Source organism: Puccinia triticina, chromosome 2A, assembly GCF_026914185.1.
Source record: "Puccinia triticina chromosome 2A, complete sequence".
In the NCBI taxonomy this organism is placed as follows: domain Eukaryota; kingdom Fungi; phylum Basidiomycota; class Pucciniomycetes; order Pucciniales; family Pucciniaceae; genus Puccinia; species Puccinia triticina.
In genome coordinates, this window is record NC_070559.1 from 7,139,266 (window position 1) to 7,160,634 (window position 21,369).

At 50.4% G+C, this 21,369-nt stretch overlaps 3 protein-coding genes across 3 annotated transcripts; all 3 read right to left on the reverse strand.

Moving 5' to 3' along the window:
* Positions 1 to 3,157: 3,157 nt before the first annotated feature.
* PtA15_2A763 (uncharacterized protein) lies at positions 3,158 to 10,140 on the reverse strand (the record flags this gene model as incomplete). Its single annotated transcript, XM_053166817.1, has 9 exons — positions 3,158 to 3,285; positions 3,359 to 3,762; positions 3,842 to 4,464; positions 4,541 to 4,683; positions 4,761 to 7,590; positions 7,900 to 8,124; positions 8,203 to 8,936; positions 9,013 to 9,367; positions 9,448 to 10,140. 9 exons carry the CDS (start codon positions 10,138 to 10,140, stop codon positions 3,158 to 3,160), a joined length of 6,135 nt encoding a protein of 2,044 aa, XP_053018001.1.
* Positions 10,141 to 11,360: 1,220 nt separating this feature from the next.
* Positions 11,361 to 12,593, reverse strand: PtA15_2A764 (uncharacterized protein; the record flags this gene model as incomplete). Its single annotated transcript, XM_053166818.1, has 5 exons — positions 11,361 to 11,792; positions 11,884 to 11,977; positions 12,125 to 12,257; positions 12,349 to 12,364; positions 12,513 to 12,593. The coding sequence occupies 5 exons, from the start codon at positions 12,591 to 12,593 to the stop codon at positions 11,361 to 11,363; spliced, it is 756 nt and encodes a 251-aa protein (XP_053018002.1).
* A 3,225-nt stretch (positions 12,594 to 15,818) lies between these two features.
* Positions 15,819 to 17,765, reverse strand: PtA15_2A765 (uncharacterized protein; the record flags this gene model as incomplete). The annotated part of the gene is made up of 5 exons (XM_053166819.1): positions 15,819 to 15,847; positions 15,971 to 16,465; positions 16,557 to 17,207; positions 17,275 to 17,399; positions 17,545 to 17,765. 5 exons carry the CDS (start codon positions 17,763 to 17,765, stop codon positions 15,819 to 15,821), a joined length of 1,521 nt encoding a protein of 506 aa, XP_053018003.1.
* Between the last annotated feature and the right edge of the window lie 3,604 nt (positions 17,766 to 21,369).

Here is a 21,369-nt window from a genome sequence, read left to right on the forward strand (position 1 = left end):
CGAGATTCCTCCTGATCTTCTTGATACACATGGTCTGTTTGATACATATGTATGTATGATGTAAATTGATGAAAGTGTGCTTGTATTTCTAATGGAGAGCGGCAGAAGCTGTATTTTTACCAGTCTTGTAATCTGTTGTCTGGCTGTATGATAGTAAAATTCCATGTGGTCCCTCCAATTGGGAATTTTATACAGTGCACCCGGCCACACCGTAAACGTGGTGGTTTAATACTGTAGTTGGACCAATGAGCGTACTATAATACAAGGGCCTTTTCACAGGGCCTGCCTTTGCAAGGTGACAAAGTGGGTCAACACTTTGTAAAACTACACATGACCCCAGTGTTTGGGTAAATTTACACAGCACACCTTTTACAGGGCCTTGTACATTGTAAAAGGCACTTTGTAAAAATCTATGTCCCCCTTCTATAATCTCTCTCCTTCCCCCTGTGTTAGCTTCAAGCCACAGGAATTTTTTTTTTTGCCTGATAACATTCATAAATTTCTACATACACCATTCAATTCTTCCTGAAAAAAAGACATTGCAAGTTTTAGGATTAATCCAGGGTGGCTGAGGGGTCTCAATTTTTTTTTCTTTTTTTTTACTTCAACAATTGATGTTATCAGAAGTCTCCAAATCTATTTTTTTTTGAAAAAGGAAAAACATTGACCCCTGACCTCTCTCATGATACCATCCTGTGTGCATTGTTAATTTTGTTGGTTGAACTTCCTGAAGATATTGCATAACATACTTGAAATACTACATGCAAAGAAGGCCTTTTTGAAATTAGTTTACCATGGTTTAGCATATTTTTGTCAGGTTCTTTTTTTTTTTTATCTACTTTTGTTATCAACCACAGATTAATGAGGAATATTTCCACATAAAATTTCATTGGTCAATTGTTCTGCATATAAAACCCAGAAATATTGTATTTGGGGTCACATCCATTATGCAGCAGCTACAGTCTGATCACTTTCCAAATATCACTATTTTGGTAGTTTCTTGGCGTTTCTGCCACTATATCTCATCCCAGCATGGGAATTCTTCTGCAATATTCTTACCAAAATGTTTAAAAGCCCCCAAAGTTTAATTTGTCCCTTTACTGACCACAAAACTCCCAAATGTAGCAGCTACAGTCTGATCAGTTTCCAAATATCACTACTTTGGTAGTTTCTTGATGTTTCTGCCACTATATCTCATCCCAGCGTGGGTATTCTTCTGCCATATGACTACAAAAATATTAAAAAGCTCCCAAAGTTTCATTATGTACCTTTACTGACCTCAAAATCCCCAAATGTAGCAGCTACAGTCTGATCAGTTTCCAAATATCACTACTTTGGTAGTTTCTTGGTGTTTCTGCCACTATATCTCATCCCAGCATCGGAATTCTTCCACGATATTGTTAGCAAACTGTTTACAAGCCCCCCAAGTTTCATTATGCACTTTTACTGACCACAAAACCCCCAAATGTAGCAGCTACAGTCTGATCAGTTTAATGAATTGGCAGCATTCAATCATAAAATTGCAAAGTTTTCTGATCTGTCCACTATTATTTCTTTGGGCAATGGATTAAACAGTGTTTTTTACCCAGATTCCCACAGTAGATTGCAAATAATCGGAAGTCAGTTTCACAGGTTGATTAAGTCAGTTGTGTTGCTCCTGAGAGGAGGCCTCCATCAACTTTGCATGCCTTTCAGCATGGTGGCAAATGGAGTGCCAGTGGCCCGCAATGGTTGAGTGTTCAGACAAGTGAGATTGACACCTTGCTGCCAGTAGAGCTTCAAGGTGTTGGCATGTGTGAGATTTTTTCAACTTTTTAATAGCTCTTCCCCCAGCACCTCCAAAAGTCTGAGCCTTTGGCATCTCCTCTACAATGCTGTCTCCCCAGAATTTTTGTATTGCCATTGATGTATTTTGCATAAATTTTTGAAAAGTGACCTCTCAAGAAAGGGATCTGCACAAGGATTCACAAGGCTGTATTGCTTGTAGATCCTGTGGATGATACAGTTTGCAATGGCCAGAAAATCTGTGTCACCAACTGCGGATCCACAGATGGATCTTCCAAACTTAAGACATGTTGAGGTGTTGTGTTCCTGTTTTATGCTGTGTTGTTTCTCTTTTCCTTTTTCTGCTTCCACCCTGACCCACACGTATCACACCATGTGACATCTTGTATTGTAGTCACCTGGGGCAGAAGAGACGTGGAAGTCCTTTTCCTCATCCTTCCACAAACTCACTCACCTTGTGTTCTGCTGCCTCAGGTTCACTGCAACAAGACATGGTTTGGAATTTTGTTTTGCTGCCTCGGCCTAGATTTCCGGACACTTGAGATTGCAGTCTTTGGATTGAGAGGCTGGAACAGGTGTCCAGATTTGTGCATTCATCAAGGCTACAAGACTGTATTCATTTTTTGTTGTCGTTCTTTTTATTACACTTTATAGGGCTGCTTTTGTATTTTTTGCACTGAATATCAGTACTTCTGCTCCCGCCAAAATTGAGGGATAGCAAGCAAGCCTCTCCCACAGAGAGTGCGTTTGAGTGGCTTTGTTAAACTAGTTTCCTCGCCGCTTGGGCAAGAAACACGTCCCTCAAACCCGGTATGGACAGGAGGGACTTGTGGCAAGTTCAGACCAGGCCCCCCACTGATCTGGGGACACAGGAACACATATTTACCATCGCCATGAGGGCCCCTGTGCCCGTGAGGAACAAACGGCCCAGCCTACACCTTCACCCATCCATAGGCCGACCAATAGAGGGCATCGAAGAAAGATCGGTTATGTGAGATTAGTGTTTGAGATGGATATAATATTATCGAGCACAGGGGAGGAGAGGGGAAAGCAGCGGGGCGTGCGCAAGAAGCGGAAAGAAAGGTATATATATGTGCAACCAGAAATAAAAACAGCGCAGAGAGAGCTGAGATGAGGGGAAGATGTCCGTGTAGAGGCCGGCGGCGCCGATATATCTAGAAGCGCACGAAATGGATAGAGAGGAAAAAAAACAGAGAGAAAGAGATGCGCACGGGGTCCCTTGCAGGGGGACAAAAGCCGAGGATGGGCAGGTATACAATTAAACAAGGATTCATATGAATATGTAGATATAAGAGAGTGCAAAAGTCGGAAGATCGGAGCCGGGAGGACGCATGGAATCGGTCTTGTTCGTTCATCCGAGGTCCGAGCCCACCGAGCCCTGCCGAGTGCTACGGACGCTGGACGCGAGATGATGGCTCTGCTGGTTCGGGAAGCGACTGCTACTGCGGGGCGGGGGCGTCTGGAGCTGCTCGACGGAAGCTGGGTGACGAAGCGCCCGATCAGCCAAGACATACAGGCGAGCAATGCTGAGAGAAGAGAGGGGAAGACTGACCAGGATTGAACGCTTTGAGGTCCTGGAAGAACTTGGATTCGCGGTGGAACCGACTGGAGACCGTGCCGGCGGGGGAAGACTGTAACGAGCTCGGGAGCCCCCCGGCACGGCTGGCCACCGAGCCTCGGCCCTGGACCCGGCGGAGATGCGGGGGCGTCTGTTGGGCTTGGGCTTGCGCTTGCGCTTGGGGGCCCGGCGAGCTGGCGCCGCCGTACCGTGAACGCAGAGCTTCGAGATTCGATGCTCGCAGACTGGGACTGTCCAGCGGTCGAAGGGCCCGGTTGGAGACGTAACTCGTCCGATCCGTCTCGCGCTGCTTGGCTGATGCTCCTCGAGATGCGGGGCGATTGTGGGGCACATGGCCGTGGTCATGGCTGGATGAATGGTCCAGCCGTCGAGATAATCTAAGCACAAAAAAAAAGATCGCGGTTCTGGTTAGTGCCTGACGCTGTGCATCAGCGGGCTCATCTCAGGATAGCTCACGATCCAACGTCGTGTTTCCCATCACAACAAGCTCGGACGTTCTCGACTCCCTCGAATCCATCGTCGAAGGTATCATCGCAGCGACTATCATAGCTCATGCTGACGTCCGTGTCGTCAGCCATCTCGCCGTCGCCGCGATGGACGCCATTGAAGCTGACGGAGCGGCGATCGGGGTCCTGTTGAAGACCAAAGGCCGACTGGCTGAAGCTGTTCTCGAACACGATTGGATCGGCAGGCGAGCTCTGGAGGAAGCGCGGCGAGTCGTTCAGCTGCTTCGCAGATCCACGCGATGTGGCAGCTCCCCGTTTCATGGGCACAGGGAGACCGGAGGGACCTTTACTTGCTTTGGGAGTCAGTCGCTCCGAAGATTCGGTCGAGGCGATTGCTGGACTGTCGTTGAGAGATTTCGAGCTAGACATGTCGTATATAGCTTGATGCACAGCCGGCGGCGTGCTGAATACCGACGGATCATGGGTCCTGAACCTAGAAAGCATCGTGTTTCGACTAGAAAAGGTGGACTGGGCCGGGCCTCGCGTAGAGGGGTTCGGGCTGATGTTTTGTTGTGTCATTACTGGGCTTGTATTCGCAGAGGGATCAGGTCGCGTCAGAAGATAGTTGATGGCCTGGGTTTTTTAAAAAAAATCAAGAATAAGAACATGTCCAACGTGACAAGAGAATGTGCTGAAGAGAAAGACTTACGCTGAACCAGAGCTCGTGTCTCTCTTTCGAAGGGGCGGTAATCTTCATTTCCCGGTTGGGTGTCTGGATAACAAGGCTATGCGACGCCAGGCCGGAGGGGGCGACATTAGTATCGTTAATCGTCCGGACGCTTTCGATGAGAACTATTGTTAAGGGGTGATCGGGGTTAGTCTAATCAGAAGGTCCAGATCGATGGAAGAAAAGGAAGAATGAGACTTACCACTCTTGGCAGTGGACTGGTTAGCGCCATGGGCGCCAGGGTCCGAAGTGCTCCAGTACAAGGTCTTGGTATACGGGTGGACCCAGAAGAACCGCCTGTGGCGTTTCTCGCTGAACCCGCGCGTGAGAGTTTTGGACGTATACTTGAACAGGAATTCGCCGATCATGGTCTGGGTGATGGCGTGGATGGCATTGGGATCGGTGGTTGTCGGGGCGGAGAGACCGGCGGCAGATCGTGGGATATGGTCGTCCCCGGGATCACTGGTGTGGTCCGTCCGATCCGAGTTGAACGACTGGCGTCTAGACCTGTGGCTGAGCTGCTCAGTCGACCCGCCCGTCGCGGCAAGGTTGCCGAGTTGCATCTTGCGGCGGATGTGTTCGTTACTAGAATGGACGACTGGGGCCATGAGGGCCATGCCGAATTGGCTGACCTCGGACGAATCAGCAGAGTTGTCGGCTGCATTGAATTGCTTGTTCGCCCGACTGAGAGTGGATGCCTTCTTCTTGCTGGCATATGTGGCCGGGCTAGCCTTGCCAGCACGGGGTTTGGTGGATGGTGGGGGCATGCTCGAGTACGAGGAACGTCGGATAGAAGGCGCGGTGGGTACCGTCAACTGAATGGTCCGCGGAATTTGCGCCTTTTCAACCAGTTCCTTGGGTGGGGGTGAGGACGGTCTCTGTGGAGGAAAGCCGGATGAAGATGAAGGTACGGGGTTGACCTGGCGCGGTTGGCCGGGTGGCGACTGGGGCTCAGTTGGCTTGTGAGAGGTTGAAGAGGGGATGGGCTCAGTCTGGTTGATCGGATGATTATCCAGATGGAGAGAGTTGGTGGGGAGACTCCGTCTCGGAGAGCAGGCCGGAGTGAGTTGCTCGCTGGTACTGGTGGTTTCTTCGGTCCGAACAGAATTGAGCGAGCAACGGTTTCTTGAAAACTCGTCCGAGCCGGTGGGCGAAGTCACGCTATCCTGATGGGCATGGTGGGTACGACGAGCACCGACGCTAGAAGACAGACTTCGAGAAGTGTTCTTGGTGGATGCCACCTTCCCGCCTCTAGAGCATTCGAGAGCCCGAGAGGTTGAGCCGCCGCCAAACGTGGCCATCGAGTCTCGCGCACCCAGATTGTAGATCGAGTCGCGGACAAGGTCGTCGGAGCTTTCGGTCTGTACGCCGATCTCGAGGGTGACGCTTTTGAGGGAGTTGTCGATTGGCGGCGAAGCTAGCAGCTGCGAGATGGTTGCGTCTCGGTCAAAGGATGCACGCAAGGGAGAGGATTGCCCATCCCGAGCTCCTTGTTTGGGGAATTTGGCAGCCAAGAACGGGCTCGAAACACTCTCCATATCATCTGCCCCGCGAATAAGCACATGTGCCGCAGACAGATCCACCGAGCCACTGACGCCATGTCCCTGCAAGAAACGCGCGGTGCCGATCAGGCTCTCTGAAGCGTCTTCGAAATCTTCGTGGTCAGTATCCAGGGCTCCCTCGTCGGCAGAAAACATCTGCTCTTCACTTTCGTTATCCCCGTTTCCGAAGAGTTGCGACATGGTGGAGTAACGGTGGCGTTGTTTGACAGTAAAGGATTTGGACTGGGACTTGGAGCGCTGTAGCCCTGCACCATCTTTGATCGACTCTTCGTTGCCCGTGCCAGCGCGGCTGAGATCTTTGGCAAACTTGGCCTCAAGAGAAGCAATCGTGCTGGAAGTCAGTTCGGTCTGAGTCATCACTGGTCGTCCTGGCGTAGGCTCGACAGACACTTCACCATCTGTTGGCTCCGCGCCAATAACTGATGTTTCTGCCGCCAGTTCCTCTTGCTCCGACTCTCGCTTCCCTGTCTGAACATCCGCAATTGTTTCCACTGCAACTGGCTTTCCGATCTCCGCGAGCTTCTCTACTTGGACAAATTTCTCCACTTCGACTATCTTTTCAACCTCGACTAATTTCTCTACTTCCACAATCTTCTCCACTTCAACGATCTTCTCCACTTCCACAATTTTCTCGACCTCGACTAATTTCTCCACTTCCACGATCTTCTCAACCTCCACTAATTTTTCAACCTCGACGATCTTCTCGACCTCGACGATTTTCTCGACCTCGACGATTTTCTCGACCTCGACGATTTTCTCGACCTCGACGATTTTGTCTTCGGGAGGAGTAAGTGCCTCGCGGGGCGAGATGGGAGGGGGGGAGGGCGATGGGTGGGGTGGGACGGGGGCAGCAGCGGGGACGTGGACGATCTTCTCCACCTCGACGATTCGCTCCACGGGCACCTCGACTATCCGCTCCACAATCTTCTCCACCTCTACCACCCGGTCCACCGGCACCTCCACAATCTTCTCCACCTCCACAATCTTCTCCACCTCCACAATCTTCTCAACCTCGACGATCTTCTCCACCTCGACGATCTTCTCCACCTCGACGATCTTCTCGACCTCGACGATCTTCTCGACCTCGACGATTTTCTCGACGATTTTCTCGACGGGCAGCGAGCCGGGCGCCGCCTTACCGCCGAGAGCAGGCGCCCCTTCGGGGATCTGATGAGCGCGCAGGGCGACGGGGTTAGCGACGGGCGAGACGGGGGACCCGATCTCGGTCATCGTGCCCACCTCGACCCCGGGAAGAGCCAAGCCGGAGGAGGAGGAGGGGCCGGGGACCGGCTTCAGCTCGCCGCGGCCGTCCTCCTCAGAGTCGGCCCGTCGACGCGCAGCAAGTTCGGCCCGGATGTCGTCGGGCAACAGGGCGCCATCGCGGCAGAGAAAGCCGAGTGACCTCGTCGTGTCGTCTTCTTCTGAGCCGCCGGAGAGCAGGGAGCGTCGGTTGACTGCGCCCAGCGCCTCCTTCAAAGGCCGCAGGTCGCGAGTCGAGTCTTCTTCGTCTTCTTCCTCTTCCTCCTCATCGTCCTCGTCTTCGTTCTGGCCGTTATCGACGTCGTGCGTCGGCGGCGGCGGGATCTTGGATGCTCTCGGGTGTGAGCCGAGGTCGACGAACAGCGGATCCATGGCCATCATGGCGTCTCCAAACAGCGCCCTAGCGTCCGCCTCCGCCAGCTCTTCGCGCTCCGAAGTCATCGCAGTAGCAGTAGCAGCAGCAGTAGGAGCAGCAGCAGTGCCATCCGAGAGGGAATGGGAATGGATGGCGTCGAGCACCTCCTGTTCTTCGGCCCGCAACGACAGTGCAAGGGGGCCGGCCCGGTCGGGAAGGGGGTGGTCTTCGGAGGAGGACGAGACGAGCTCGTCTGCCCGCTGGGAGAGCTTGCTGGGCGTGCCCCTGAACCGGCCCCGGCGGGAGGGCAGGCCTCCCCGGGTGCGGCCACGGGAGCCGCCGCGGGGCGTGCCGCGGACAGACGAGCTCAGCAGGAGCTTGCGCGGCAGCTGAGACTCCGCCCGGGTGGCTTCATCCTCCTCCTCCTCCTCCTCCTCGTCGTCGTCATCGTCGTCGTTGTCTCGGACGAGCATGTCGCTCGCCTTCGCCGGGTCGCCGAGCGAGATCGCCGAGGACTTCTTGGCCCGGATCGCGTCCTCCTTCTTCCGTTGGAGCGCGCCACGCAGGGTGCTGATGGTCCGTTGGGCATGGGCCAACGAGGTCCGGAGCTGGTCGTTCTCGGTAGAGAAGCCCAGGTTGGAGCCCAGGCCGCGTTGTCTGGCCGGAGTGCCGGTGAGATTGTCGGGGTCGCCCTCGTCGCCGCCGAAGCCGTCGATGGGTGTCCCGTTCTGGTGGAAATGGTCGCCTGCCTTCCGCTTCCCGGGCGTCATCCGGGTCGCCAGGATCTCCTCCTCGTCTCCCGCACCCTCCCCAGGATTGTCGGTCTCGTACGACAGGCCGTCGGCCTGCCTGCCGCTTCCGACGCGCTTCATGGTGGCCTTCTTCTTGATCGTCTCCAGCTCAACCTTCACGCCGTCGAGTGTGCCTTGGAGATCACTGCGTTCCCGTTGCAAGCCGGCATGATTCTTGCGCAAGGTGGCGATCGTGGACTCGTACTTGCTGCGCTCTTCGGCCAGCAGGTTGGTCGTGCGCTCAAACTCGGCGCGCTGTTGATCAGACGATTGCTGGAGGTCGGTCAGCTGCTTGATGAGCTTGAGCCGATCTGCTTCCACTTTAGCCTTTTCATCCCTGGTAGTTGTGAGCTTTGTCTGAAGTTCCTGCTTGTTGAGCTCTAGGTTCCAGTTCTCTTCTTTGAATTTGTCTGTGAAAAAGATGTCGCTCGTTAGGCGGCGTATACTCTGATGATGTGATCAGGGAGCCAAGAGGACGTGGCTTACCAACGTTGGCTTCGTAGTCCTTGATTCGTTGCATCAGCTGTTCATTCCGTTCCCAGAGGCCTTCGCGCTCCTCCTTCATCTCCATCAGCTCATCCTCTTTGACGACCAGAAGAGACTGTAGTCTGCGGACTTCGCCCAGGAGGCTCTGGCCGATCTCTGTTGCGAACTCGATGTCGTTGGCCCGATGCTGGGCGTTTCGGGCCCGCCGGTTAATGGATTGATCGGTGGTCGGGGAATGGGCTACCGACTTGGAGTCCGGGGTCGAGCCCGGTGGCAGTTGGTGACCGACTGGAGTGATCGGCATGGGACCATTGGGGCTTTGTGAGGGGGTGGAGGGTCTGCTTATTGCGGGTGGCTTGATCGATCAAGTGCGCACACGACGGATGAGTGGTCGTGCTCATGGTAAGATTCAGGGCCGGGTAGGTAGCTACTCACTTCACCACGGGCTTGGCGCCAGATCTCGGAGTTTCCTTCCTGCCAGCGTTTCATGGCAGCATCGAGTTCTTCGACCTTGCGGCGGACGGTGTGGTCGATGGGGTTTGCCTCATCCTCGCTGGCCTCGGTAGATTCGCCAGAGAGTGACTGGAGATGTGCTGCTGCTGGCTCGTTGTGGTTGGGGGCGGCGGGGGTGTGTTCCCTGTGGCGCCTGCTGCTGGGTTTGGGCTGAGGGGCGGAGAAGAGTGCGCCGGTGGATTCGAGTTCGGAGATGCGCAGTTCGAGTTCCGCCTGTTGCTCGAGCAGGGAGTTGCCCAGCTGTCCGGCCAGTTGGATTTCGTGGGACTTGGCTTGGAGGAGTTGTTCGAGCCGCTGGAGGAGGGCTTGGGGAGTGAGAGAGGTGGCGGCAGAGCTGTTTCCGTTGAGATGGGCAAAGTGTGGGGGGAGTGGTGGGACGGGAGGTATATGGGAGCGGAGGTAGGGATGAGGGTCGTCGGTCAGGCTTTCGATGGCCTGCTCTTGGGCTGCTGCTGATGGGCCGGGGGTGATGAGGTCGTCGCTCGATGGGGCTGGCTCGGAGCGGGCCGATGAGGGGAGCACCAGCGCCTGGTCGGAAGGGCGGGGGGCGTTTGAGAGCCGTAGCCGGGGGGGTGCTGGCCGGCTGCGGGTGGAGGCGAAGGGCTGCTCGTCCATGGCGGTTGCTGGTTGGATGGGGATGTGGTTGTGGTTGAGGCTGGAGCTGGGCAGGGGTGGGCTGGGATGGGGATGGGGTGTTTTAAGGGTGTGGGCGTGGGTTGACCAATCGGGGGGAGCCCGGGCTGTAAGCACTTCGAGCCGAATCCGATCGCCTGGGCGCTGACTTGCCGCTTTCCAGGGCCAGGGCTGCCGGGAACATGCCGGCGGAGGCCAGGAGACTGAACTAAACTCAAACAACAGATTTCAAATCCATCCACATATTTAAAAAAAACAGAAGCCTGATCGGCCAGAGTTCAAACTGAACTACTGACTGCATACAGATCTGGAAGCTCAACCCAATTGAAGAGTCTTTTATTCAAAGAGCACCACCTCACATTAAACACTCAGATCACACCAATCAGCTTACAACAACCAGATATTTAAATCAAAAAGGAAAGTATGACAGATATAAAACAGGATATCTAAATTCAAAACCAGTTTGCAAGCTGGCACATGCTCACAAGGATCATGATGAATTAGATTCATTGAGCAAAGTCAGGCTGGATCATTGGGAGTATGTATAAGGTATGTTTGATAGAAGCATACCACATCTATAAACATATTGACATTTTGGGTGGAGTATCCCCAAGACAAAAGCTGCCATAAATAAACAAAACAAAACAAAACAAAACATCCAACCAAGCGCAACCAAATAGACGAGATGGAAAACCGTTTTCCCAAATCAAGTTGGGCCATCAACAGACTCACCCTTGGTGCTACCTCAGTTTATGTACTCCAACCGCAATCCAATAGAATCATCCTCCAAAACTAGTTCCCATGGTCCACCGGAAACATTCTTGGAGTAGACTGAATTCCGTGCATGTAGGTTTGGAGTGCGTTTGGCCCATGTACCCCTTTCCTTTTTGCGACCCTGACATGGACATACACCAAAGTGACAGTATTGACTTTCAACACTGCATCAGCTTGGCTGCACACAGCGTGCAGCGCAGCCGATCTGGTCTTGCTTTTCTGAGCTCTTCGTAGCGGGATGGCCACTGCGCTTGTTGCTGATCATTCTCATAGAAATAAAACTCCAGACTTTAGCGCCCTTTGGGCAGCGGCCTGTAGCGGGGTTCCGCTACACCAGTACACATATTGAGCCGGCCATCTTAGCGGTTCAAGTTCAAAGTTTATTTACGGGCGCGGTCACAGGTAAGAGAGTTGGGGCACTGTACAAATCAAGTCTTTTGTCTTTTGTTGGAGTCGGATCCAGTGGCTGCTTGTTTGTTTTCTTCCGTGGGTTCTTCTCCTTCCGCCACACTCGCCAAATCTTGCGCGACGACGGCGGCCGACTGAGAATGATCACGGCCGCTAGACGCGAGGAGCTTACCAAGATCGACCGACTGATCGACGGTCTTGGTGACCAGCTCACGCAGCCGGAGGTCTAGTTCTGGCGAGTCGGTGTCGATTCCATTCGACTCTGCATCAGTCATCATTTCACGAACTTTGTCGATCAACGTTTTCGTCATCTCGTTCGTGGGATCGAGGCTCGACTCGGCCGGGTCTTCTTGCTCCGACTGACTGGCTGATTCCTCAAGTGGCGGTTCACCAACTAAACTTCGCAGGTAATTACAGACTTCTGGATAGTCCTCAGCCAAGTTTTCAGCCGCCTGTGTACGTGTTAGATAAAATTGACAGATTTACAATCAGCCAACGGTGAAATGGAAATCCAAACGCCACATGAGAAAGTGGAAGCCTAACTGTTTTTCCTTCTGAGTTTTTGTGGCGGGGGTCGCCACCTAGCTCTATGACCAATTTCGCCGTGTCAAGATCCTCGACCGAGAAGAGTGGCGTACTGATTTTGGCGCGTTTTTTGGGGTGGCAAGGGGGAGGAGGGTGATTTGATTGTTTGAAGAACATGGGAGCCTCAGTTTGGGTGATACCACGGGAACGAACCGGAGCGGCGGAAGCAATCGGAGCGACGGGAACAATTCAACTCAACTCTCCTTCTTCATCTGTCGTATTCATGTCGCCGCCCTGAGAGTGCAAGTATCTCAAGACTTCCAGTCTTCCCCAGGAAGCTGCTGCGTGTAATGGGGTGTATGTGTTCTCATCGGCCACCGTCGGGGAAAGTCCTACAGGAAGGCAGAGAAAATAAACCTTTGTGAGTATCAACATGTCTTCTTGTCTCATGCGGATTTAGGTTTTGAAGGAGCCAAGGCCAACCGGCTTCGACCAACTCCTAGCTTGCCATTTCATCGAATTGATTGTGCGATTCAAAAGAACATTAGATTCGAGATGGTCAACCATCAGCGGTTTGTTTTCATGAGTCTGAGAGACGGTACGGAATGTTTGAAGTTGAATTGAAGGGGTTTTGTTTTTCAGCTGACTTTGACTCTCTCTAGGTCGCCATCACCGGCAGCTACCCAAATGTTTTTACGCTCGGTTTGACCCCCACATAGGTTCGGCATATCTCTTGGGGATTTCTAGTGACTTTGAGCTCTGGTAGCGGTTCGTAAGCTGAGAAGGTCAGGAGGGAATTAACCATCTTGGTTGGTTTGGTCCGACTTATCTGAAATGCAAAAATAAATTCTTGCTTACCGCTTTCCTAGATACTGGGATGGACAAGACTTCGTTGGCAATAAATATCGTGACCTTCAGGCCGGTTCGGTCATCATGCATATTCAAAGTGGAAACTCGCAGCTTCTTTCAGAGAGGCGCCCCTCGCGCGAGCCTCCGAAGGAGGAGCACAGCATCTTTCACGAGTCAAATTGGCTGCCCAGGTGCCATCTAACTTAACACAAGTCCCCCCTGGTGGGAGCGCTGTGGCTGGCGGCGAAGCCGCCCCTCCCGCAGGGAGGGACTTGTGCATTATCCCAAATTTTACGCGGGAGCAGAAAGTTCATTTGGCTGAGAGGTTTTTAAAAATTTTATAGCTCCTCCCCCAGCCTCTCCACCAATATGCCCTATCTGTACCCTATGCTACTTTTCTTTCTCTACATTTTGGTCTACTCAGATTTTTTCTATCTCAATCTGTTGACCTTTTCAAAAGATCAAAAATGCACAAGTCTTCCAAATGAGGCTCCACTTGTTTGGGACTCCAGGAGTTGTTTTTCTGGCTACAAGATAGATAAGTGGCTCAAATTCCTTGCAAGAACAGAACCTACAGCTCTGTGTATTCAGTTTTTCTATATTGGTTGGGATTTTTAGTGTAGCAGATCCTTTCTGCTCCTGCTTAAATCAAGACATAACTCATAAGCCTCTCCTGCGGAGAGCCCTCCGGGCGGGGTTCCCCGGACCCTCCGTTCAAGAGGCTTAGTTAAGCTAGAGGTGCCATATGAAAGCCCTGCATCTTGCCTTCAAGCCTACACAGACCAATTTTTATTAAATCAAGCGGTCTTGAAGCTAGAAAGCATGTTATAACATCATCTCTCCAAGATTCTTGAATTAATCATACATACATAGTCATGCATTGGTACATCTGTGGTAAGCACATGAAAGGTCTAGATTCTATACACATGCCAAAGTGCATATTAGAAAGCTCTTGCACATACTAGATTTGGAAAATAGTAGCTTCTGTAATATGCCTTTGTCATGGTACAGGAAGGATACAGCGGTATAGGAGCAAAAAATGGCAGTTTTGGAAAAGAGCTTGTTGTGTTTTTTGAAAGGATATCCAGCAGAGCTAAGGGGGCATGGATTCAAATGGATGCCCAAGACACCAAGCTACAAGGCCATACCACCCTTGAAAAAATCTGGCTGTGAATGAGTTATATGTAATCAATGATTTAGTGAAAATTGGGTGTTGACCAAGCCTCAGGCCTGTCAGCGTCCACACCAGAACCTGCCACTTGGGCGCAAGCCTCTCTGTGAGACAGAGACCCTTTAGGGCTCTCCCCCATAGAGGCTGTGTTAATCTTGGAGATGTCTGTGTATGGCAAGCAAGAAGGAAATTATGTTAATTCACACCAGCCAGTCCAGCTCTCAGACTCAACTGCGTGAAAGTTTGCAGTTTCTACATACTGGAATCCTAGTCCGCGTATGGCAATAAAGAAGGGAATTATGTTAATTCACACCAGCCAGTCCAGCTCTCAGACTCAACTGCCTGAAATTTTGCATTTTCTACATACTGTAGTCCTCATTTTTGGTCAGGATGATGAGCTCTAAAAGAATCAAAAGGATAGCTGTGCTGGGGTTGGATTTTGAAAAAACACAAATATGGAACTCAGCGGTGGCAATGGTGGGCCAATACACTAATTTTATTTTTTAGTGTAGGGTAGTGTAGCCAAAATCAGCTAACAATAACAATGTTTTCTGTTATCTTATCTTTTGTGTTGCTAACAATAAAGGAACTTGACCAGGAAATAGTGATGGATAACAGCAATGACTGTTATTTTTATCCTGTTAGTAGCAATAAAAGGCCTGTTATTGTTGTTATTTCTGTTATTTCCTGTTATTGTTAGCATGGATACTTGCAGTATCTGAGACAACACATAACATGAATTTGGGAGCCAATGAAATGGCTACACTAACATTTATTGTCCAATAATTTTAGTGTAGTGCAGTGGCCCATTGCTGGTGGTGGTGTAAGACTCAAAAGTGGTAGTGAAACCCCTTGGCTGAATGGTGAAGGGGATGAGGGAGGTGCAAAATCTGCCCTTCTGGCTATCAGAAAAAAAGACCCACCAAGGTAAGCTTGAGAGGTTTCAATTAAGTGATAGGAGTGGTTGGTGTAAGATGAGTTTGATATATATTTTCATACAAGTAACAAGACATTAATATACACAATGAGCAGAAAAGAAGACACTTACCAATGCACTGGAAATTTTGCTGTGGAGGCCTGGCTTGGTGACGTTGATGGGTGATTGAGCCAGTTTTACCTTGGCTGACAAAAATTTTCAGACTTCTTCCCGCAGAGGAAAGCCCAAGCCAGATGAGAGGCACATGCTGGCCATCCACATCAATGAATTGTGGGTAAAGCAGTGGCAGAAAAGATTGCTGATTTGTGTGGCTGAAATGATTTCTGCATTTCAGCCTCAGGCCTGTACAGTATCCCTGTACAGGCAGTAAAAACCCCTTCAGACGGCTAGGCTGGCTTGACAGGAGTGTCAGGCTGGCCACGGGGCATTGCAGTGAAGTGTGGTGGAGGGTTGGAGGGGTAAAATTGCTCCAGGATTCCAATGGTCCAACCCACAAAGCCCACAAGTTAAAAACAAAGAAGGTTTTTTCTTCTTCATTTGAGCACATTACTGTATGCAATCTGACACATAGGAGCTGTACAGGCTTTGAGGCTGAAATGCAGGATTCATTTTCAGCTACATGAATTGTCAAGCTTTTCTGCCATTGCTGTGCAACCAGTATGTATATCTTTCTTTCCTTACTTACATGCACATGAACACACTATATGTATACATACACCATGAAAGAAAGGCAGAAATGGAACACATGATAAGTAAACCCAATTATGTGGAGTATAAGAATTTTAGAAAAGAAGAAAAGAGTTGTGGAGGAAAAAAACAAATGTATTATCTACATTTACAGCATCAGAGGCGTAACATCTAGCGAAATCCAAGAGCAAGAGCCGAGTGGGATGAGATAAGATGCAGTGAGTTGAAGAATACTCAAAAAAGGACGATTTAATTGCAGACAATGCTCTGTCACAGGGAGGCGACTAGATTCCAGGTCTATTACTATTGTCAGAAATCTAGGGAATCGGTTTGGATATCTACAAACAAGGCCGAGAAATATGCGTTAGAAAATGAAGAGGGAAGCGGGCTGCTTTTGTGTGCGTGGGCGTGTGTTCGTGTGCAGGGGTAACGAAAGAAAAAGACGAAGGACATGTGCTGACCTTTTTTGGTCTGTAATCGATCCTTGAGCAGGCCGTTAACGTGTTCCTGAAACAGCTCGACGTAGGGACGAAGCGAGGTATGGAACCAGTTCAAAGCGACCGGATTTTCTGCAGAGGCGGAAGGGTCAGGAGGCGCAGGAAGGGTAGTTGAGGGGTGCTTGTCCAGCTCGCGGAGAAGGTCGCGGACGTCGGGCACTTTATCGGGGTCGAAGGACGCGATGCTTTTGGGATCGAGGGGCACACAGACCTTGCCAGTAGCAGGATGGACACAGAAGGGACTCTTCAGGAGATGGTTGAGGTGCTTGGAGACCTCCAAATCGATCCGTGGATAGGTGTAATGAAGCACGACGTTGTTGATCACATCCGTAGCTGCTGCGAGCCTCTTTTTATTTGGATTTTTGTCCGGCTGGTAGTACTTCAAGACATCCTTCCATTTCTTCTCCGAGGTTATCTCGGGATTAGATGCCCACTCTTTTTCGAACTGCTTAGTTAAGTCTTGAATAATCAAGTCAGCAGATTCATTTCAGAGGGTATTCTTTGTTTTGGAGATGTAGTAGAAAAAAGTATGTTTGATGATAGCTCTTACCTGCGTCCGACCAGATTCGTAATAAAAACTTCCATTTCTCTTCTTCTTTGAAAACTTCTTGTTCTTTTAAAACTACGTCCAAGAATGATGTGGTCAGGTTTTCTAAGCTTCTCTCGACCATTGGATGTAAGGGGCTCTTCAGGTCGACCTTCAAACCGAATTTCGAGCCACCTCCCTTCATGATATTGATATAGTTAACGATCGCCTTCCTCTGATCGTCCGTCAATCTCATCGCTTCTTCATCTGACACCCAACAATGAGCGCCTCTCCTTCCAGAGTAGACCCAGAGCAGATATTTGTAACCGAAGTCCTGGCGCAGCGTAAGATCTAGGACTTGAACGGCGAGCGATATGAACTTCCAGCATTTGATACAGATTTTCTTATCAGAGCAACACCGTCGGATGTCGTCGTAGTCAGTCAGGTCGATATCGAAGACGAGTTCGCGGAGGATCGGCTTGAAGGAGGCTTTCGGGAGCGTCTTCCGGTCCTTTGGTGGGGCGCTGTAGGCCGGGCCGATCTCGAACCGTGTCGGATTGAGTCGGATGATGTCCTTCTGTAGATCAATGTAGTTCGGGTAGGAGTTGTAGCGTAGATAGGCATCGTTCTGGAGCGTGATCGCAAATTCACGATGGGTGAAGAGGTAGTTCGGAACTGAGCAGAGATCAAGAAAACCGACAATCACTTTTCTGAGCTCCAGTTTCAGTTGGACTAGACTGACCATGGTCTTGGTTTAACCAGAGGAAGAGCTGCTTCCAGGGGAAGATCCTCCGATAGAAATTCATCATCACGTGGGGGTCTTTCAAGTCCGACCAGGGATCATCGTATTGGGCCAGATGTCGATATCTGCCCGTATCGTCGGTGGGTCAGAGAGAGAGAGAGAGAGAGAGAGATAGGAGAGAGAGAGAGATAGAGAGAGAGAGAGAGAAAGAAGTACCAATGGAGTTCAGCGACGCTGTCTGGCCAGAATACAGCAGAAACACTAACTCACTCCTCCGTACCCAAAGGGCCCGCATCATCCACGTCCATCTCATCATCGAACAGCTTATCCAGAGGTACGTCCTTCAAGTCATCTCCAAGCGGGCCATCGTTGGCTGCCTCCTTGCCCTGAAGCTCGTCAGGAAGATCGTCAAGGGCCTCGTGAGGTGGATGCACGACAGGTGTGTTGATTTCAGGATTGTTGGGAGGCTCTTCTGCCATCGGTTCCGACATGCTTTCAGGGGACTAAACTGTTCGAGATCTGGTTTGTCGCCGGTCGGTTGCAGCTGTCCTTCGCGTCGCGCCTCAATTTCCAGCCGTCCTTGGCGCGTGACGTGCCATATGCATAATGTACACATGTAAATAGGACGGTTCACGCAGGGCCAAAATCAGCAAGACCAAAAGAAGCCTTGCTGATTTATAACATCAGCAGGGTTAAAAAATCCCTACGTGAACCGTCCTAATATGTATATGCTTGGAGGGCACCGGGGCACAGCCCATCTTTATGCTGATTACAGTCTTACTGGAGGACTTCCCGTCAATCTGGGAACCCAGATTTTTCCAGATTTTGCAGGGAAATCTGCCAAACAATGCTTCAAATGGTGTTCTCTTTCCGCTAGAATTGTTTGGAATTCTATTTAGTATGTGAGCAGCCCACAGGAACACATAATTCCAGAAGTTGTGTGGTAGATTGCTGTCCGCCAGAACCGTGCGACTCATTGCTTGTATCGTCCTGTTGAAGCGTTCTATCATGCCATTTTGATAATGGTGATAAGGTAAAGCTCTTTCAGTATGGATACCTTTTGACGTGAGGAATTCCTCTAACTTTTTGTTGGCAAATTCTCCGCCATTGTTGCTCCGCAAACCTTTCACCCGGAGGTTTGTAGTGCGTTCCAGTCGAGTTATGATGTCTAAGATAGCCAAGTTGGCATCCGATTTGGCTTTCAGGATTTTCACAAAGTTGTAGCCCGTGGCTACATCACGCATTGTGAGGATATAATTGCCTCCATCTACTGCAGTAATTTCAAAAGGGCCAATAAGGTCGGCAGCCCGAATCTCCATTCTTTCAGCTTTGCGGTCCCCGTGCCCCAGCGGATTCATTTTTGTTGACTTGCTGATCATACATGTAGGGCAGTGAATAGATCCAGCCGGTAATTCCTTGGGCAGTCCCAGCCCCACATTCTCTTTGATCAGTCTGTGAATCACTCGCAGACTTGCGTGACCAAAAACTCGATGCCAGAAAAACAGTTGTTTTTTGTTGTTCGTCAGAGACCGCTGTAAGACTCAAAAGTGTTCCTGAGAACCTTTTGCTGAATGGAGAAGGGGATGATGGAGGTGCAAACTCTGCCCTTCTATACTATCAGATAACAAGACCCACCAAGGTAAGCTTGGCAAGTTTTAATGAAGTGATAGGGTTGGTTGGTTCAAGATGAGCTTGTTGATGACACTGAATAAATTGTTGTTATTGTTAATGTAAGGGTTGTTATGTATGTAGGTTGTTAAGTATATGTAAGACTGTAACTGTAAATGTTGGGGTGACTGTGGTTGGTGAGTGATGAACTGAGGAGCTGACAACTGGGGAGGAGAGAGCTCCTTATATAGACAAAAGTGGAGCCCCAGAGGGCTTGTGGGTTAGGGTTTCAGCTGATCTGGACAACAGGGTGAGGGATTTTAGCTGGTGAGAGTAGATACAAATGATGTCATAATTTGTCAGGAGTACATAAATGATGTCATAAGAATGCAGTAGGGCCGCATGAAGGCTGCGTAAAGTGACAGTAGACTGCATGAGTTGACAGGTGGATGCAGGGGGTGCATAAATGAAGTCTGAGGCTGCAGAGTCAGTGTGTGATGACATCATAATATGGAAATAGAAGAGTACTTGATAATATGTAATGACTGTAGTCTGATGGGGAGATTTATGTTTGTATCCTGTGATGTGTATAAGCATAATGCTGTGATCATTGACTTGAGGCTGGTGACAGGCTGGTGACTGGGTATGTTGAACGTGTGATGGGTGTCCAGTGTCCAAAGAAGTGTAGGTTCCAATCCAGCGGGGTTCAAGTGATGCTTCCAGTGGTGACTAGGGGTAAAATTGGCCGTAGAATCCATTTCTGAGGTCTTTTTGATGGTATCTTGAGGCGTATTGTGAGTAAATATATGTATGAGAAAAAACTTTTGATTTTTCACTTTTCCGTCTACCACACCGCTGACTACAAACACGATCTGGAACTTGAGGGATGGGTTCCTTAAAAAGAGCAGCACCAGCCACTTTTGTCTTTGCCGCCTGGAAGGATAAGTCCTCCATATTTGACCCAAGTTCGTTAGAAGAGAAATTTGGATTTCAAGCAGTAGAGTTAGAGAAAGAAACCTTGATGCTTGATTGAGATGGTGGCGTAAAAAGAGAAATGGTGTCCCAAGGAACAGATCGAGAGAAAGAGGAAGAATTGGTTTGGCAATAAGAGACAGGATGATTGGAGAAAGAGACACCGTTTTTAGAGAGAATAGGAGGAATAGAACAAGTAGAGGAATAAAACAAGGAAACATCACCCGCTGCCCCGCCGCCCTTGTCATCACTTCAAACCATACAAAGAGGAATGCACCAACGGTTGCGCCTTCGCTCCATCACACAAGAAAACACAAATGTGCCGCCCTTTGAGTAAACATCAAACGCATCCCTGGTGTTATCATAAAACACCATTGCGTCAGCTTTGCGCAGGGCAGCCATGGATATCAGCGTAGAGCGAGCGTCCTCACAGAAAAGGACCCCACGGAGCACGATCACCCATCCATTTGGTTTGCGGAAGTGGAGTTCTCCCATACCCGTGATGAAAGACCGGTGGGCGGCGGTAGCTACCGATAACGGCAAGGGCTTAGATAATGTTTTGATGTTGTGAAGAAAGTGGCGCATCCCAGTGAAATGATGGGATGCACCAGTATCAAAGATGGCAGGATTACTCACCACGTCCTCACCCAACAACATGTTCTTAAAGTCCAATTGATTGAGATCATCTGGCACGTCACCGATCTCCAGAAGTTGGGCAGATGCCCCTCCCCCACTGCTCAAGACGCTTGTCGGATTTCCCGCGGCTGAAGTCGAGGATTGACGGTTGGAGGCATTGGCATACCTGGGCCTATGGAGATCGGCTAGTCGTTTAGCTTGAACTTGAAACTGGGACATGGGGGGAGGGGCTCAAGGGTTGGAATTTCCGGGCACGGTCTGTTGAGGCGGTTGGGTGTAGAGAGAACCCACAAACGTGGCTTGCGTGCGCTGTGTTGGGAGGGGAAAAGGCAAGACTCCCGGACCTTGCAGTCGTTTTTTGATCTGATTCGACTTCGCTTGTTGCGGACAGTTGCGAAGATAGTGGTCTGCAGCCCCACACTGCCAACAGCGGTGTGCTGTTGCAGCGTAAAAATCTAACGCATCAGGCCAATTCTCTTCTGGCACATCCGCCAGAAAAGCTTTGAAATCGAAGTCACTTGCTTCATTTGCCGCTAAGAGGACCGAAGGGGCCGCCGCAGAGGTGAGAGATGTTTCAGACAAGGTGGAGTCTTTGTGCTGTTTCTTGCAGACGTCAAAAGTGTAGGAATCCAGGATCAGACCACCCGCATCAACCCAAAAGGAAGCTAGCGCGGCTAGACATAAACCAAGAAACCCCAGCTGCACAAAGAGGTAAGCCCCCCTCTGCAGTCCAGCCCAAAACCCTAACCCAACTCTCTCAGCTGACAAGCCCCGCTCGCTCACTCTGCAGACACGGCAACCTTAACGGAAACCGTACGGGAACAAGGAAGATTAGACTCAACTGAGTACGTACCCGAGCAGAGTTAGAGTTGAAGCTTA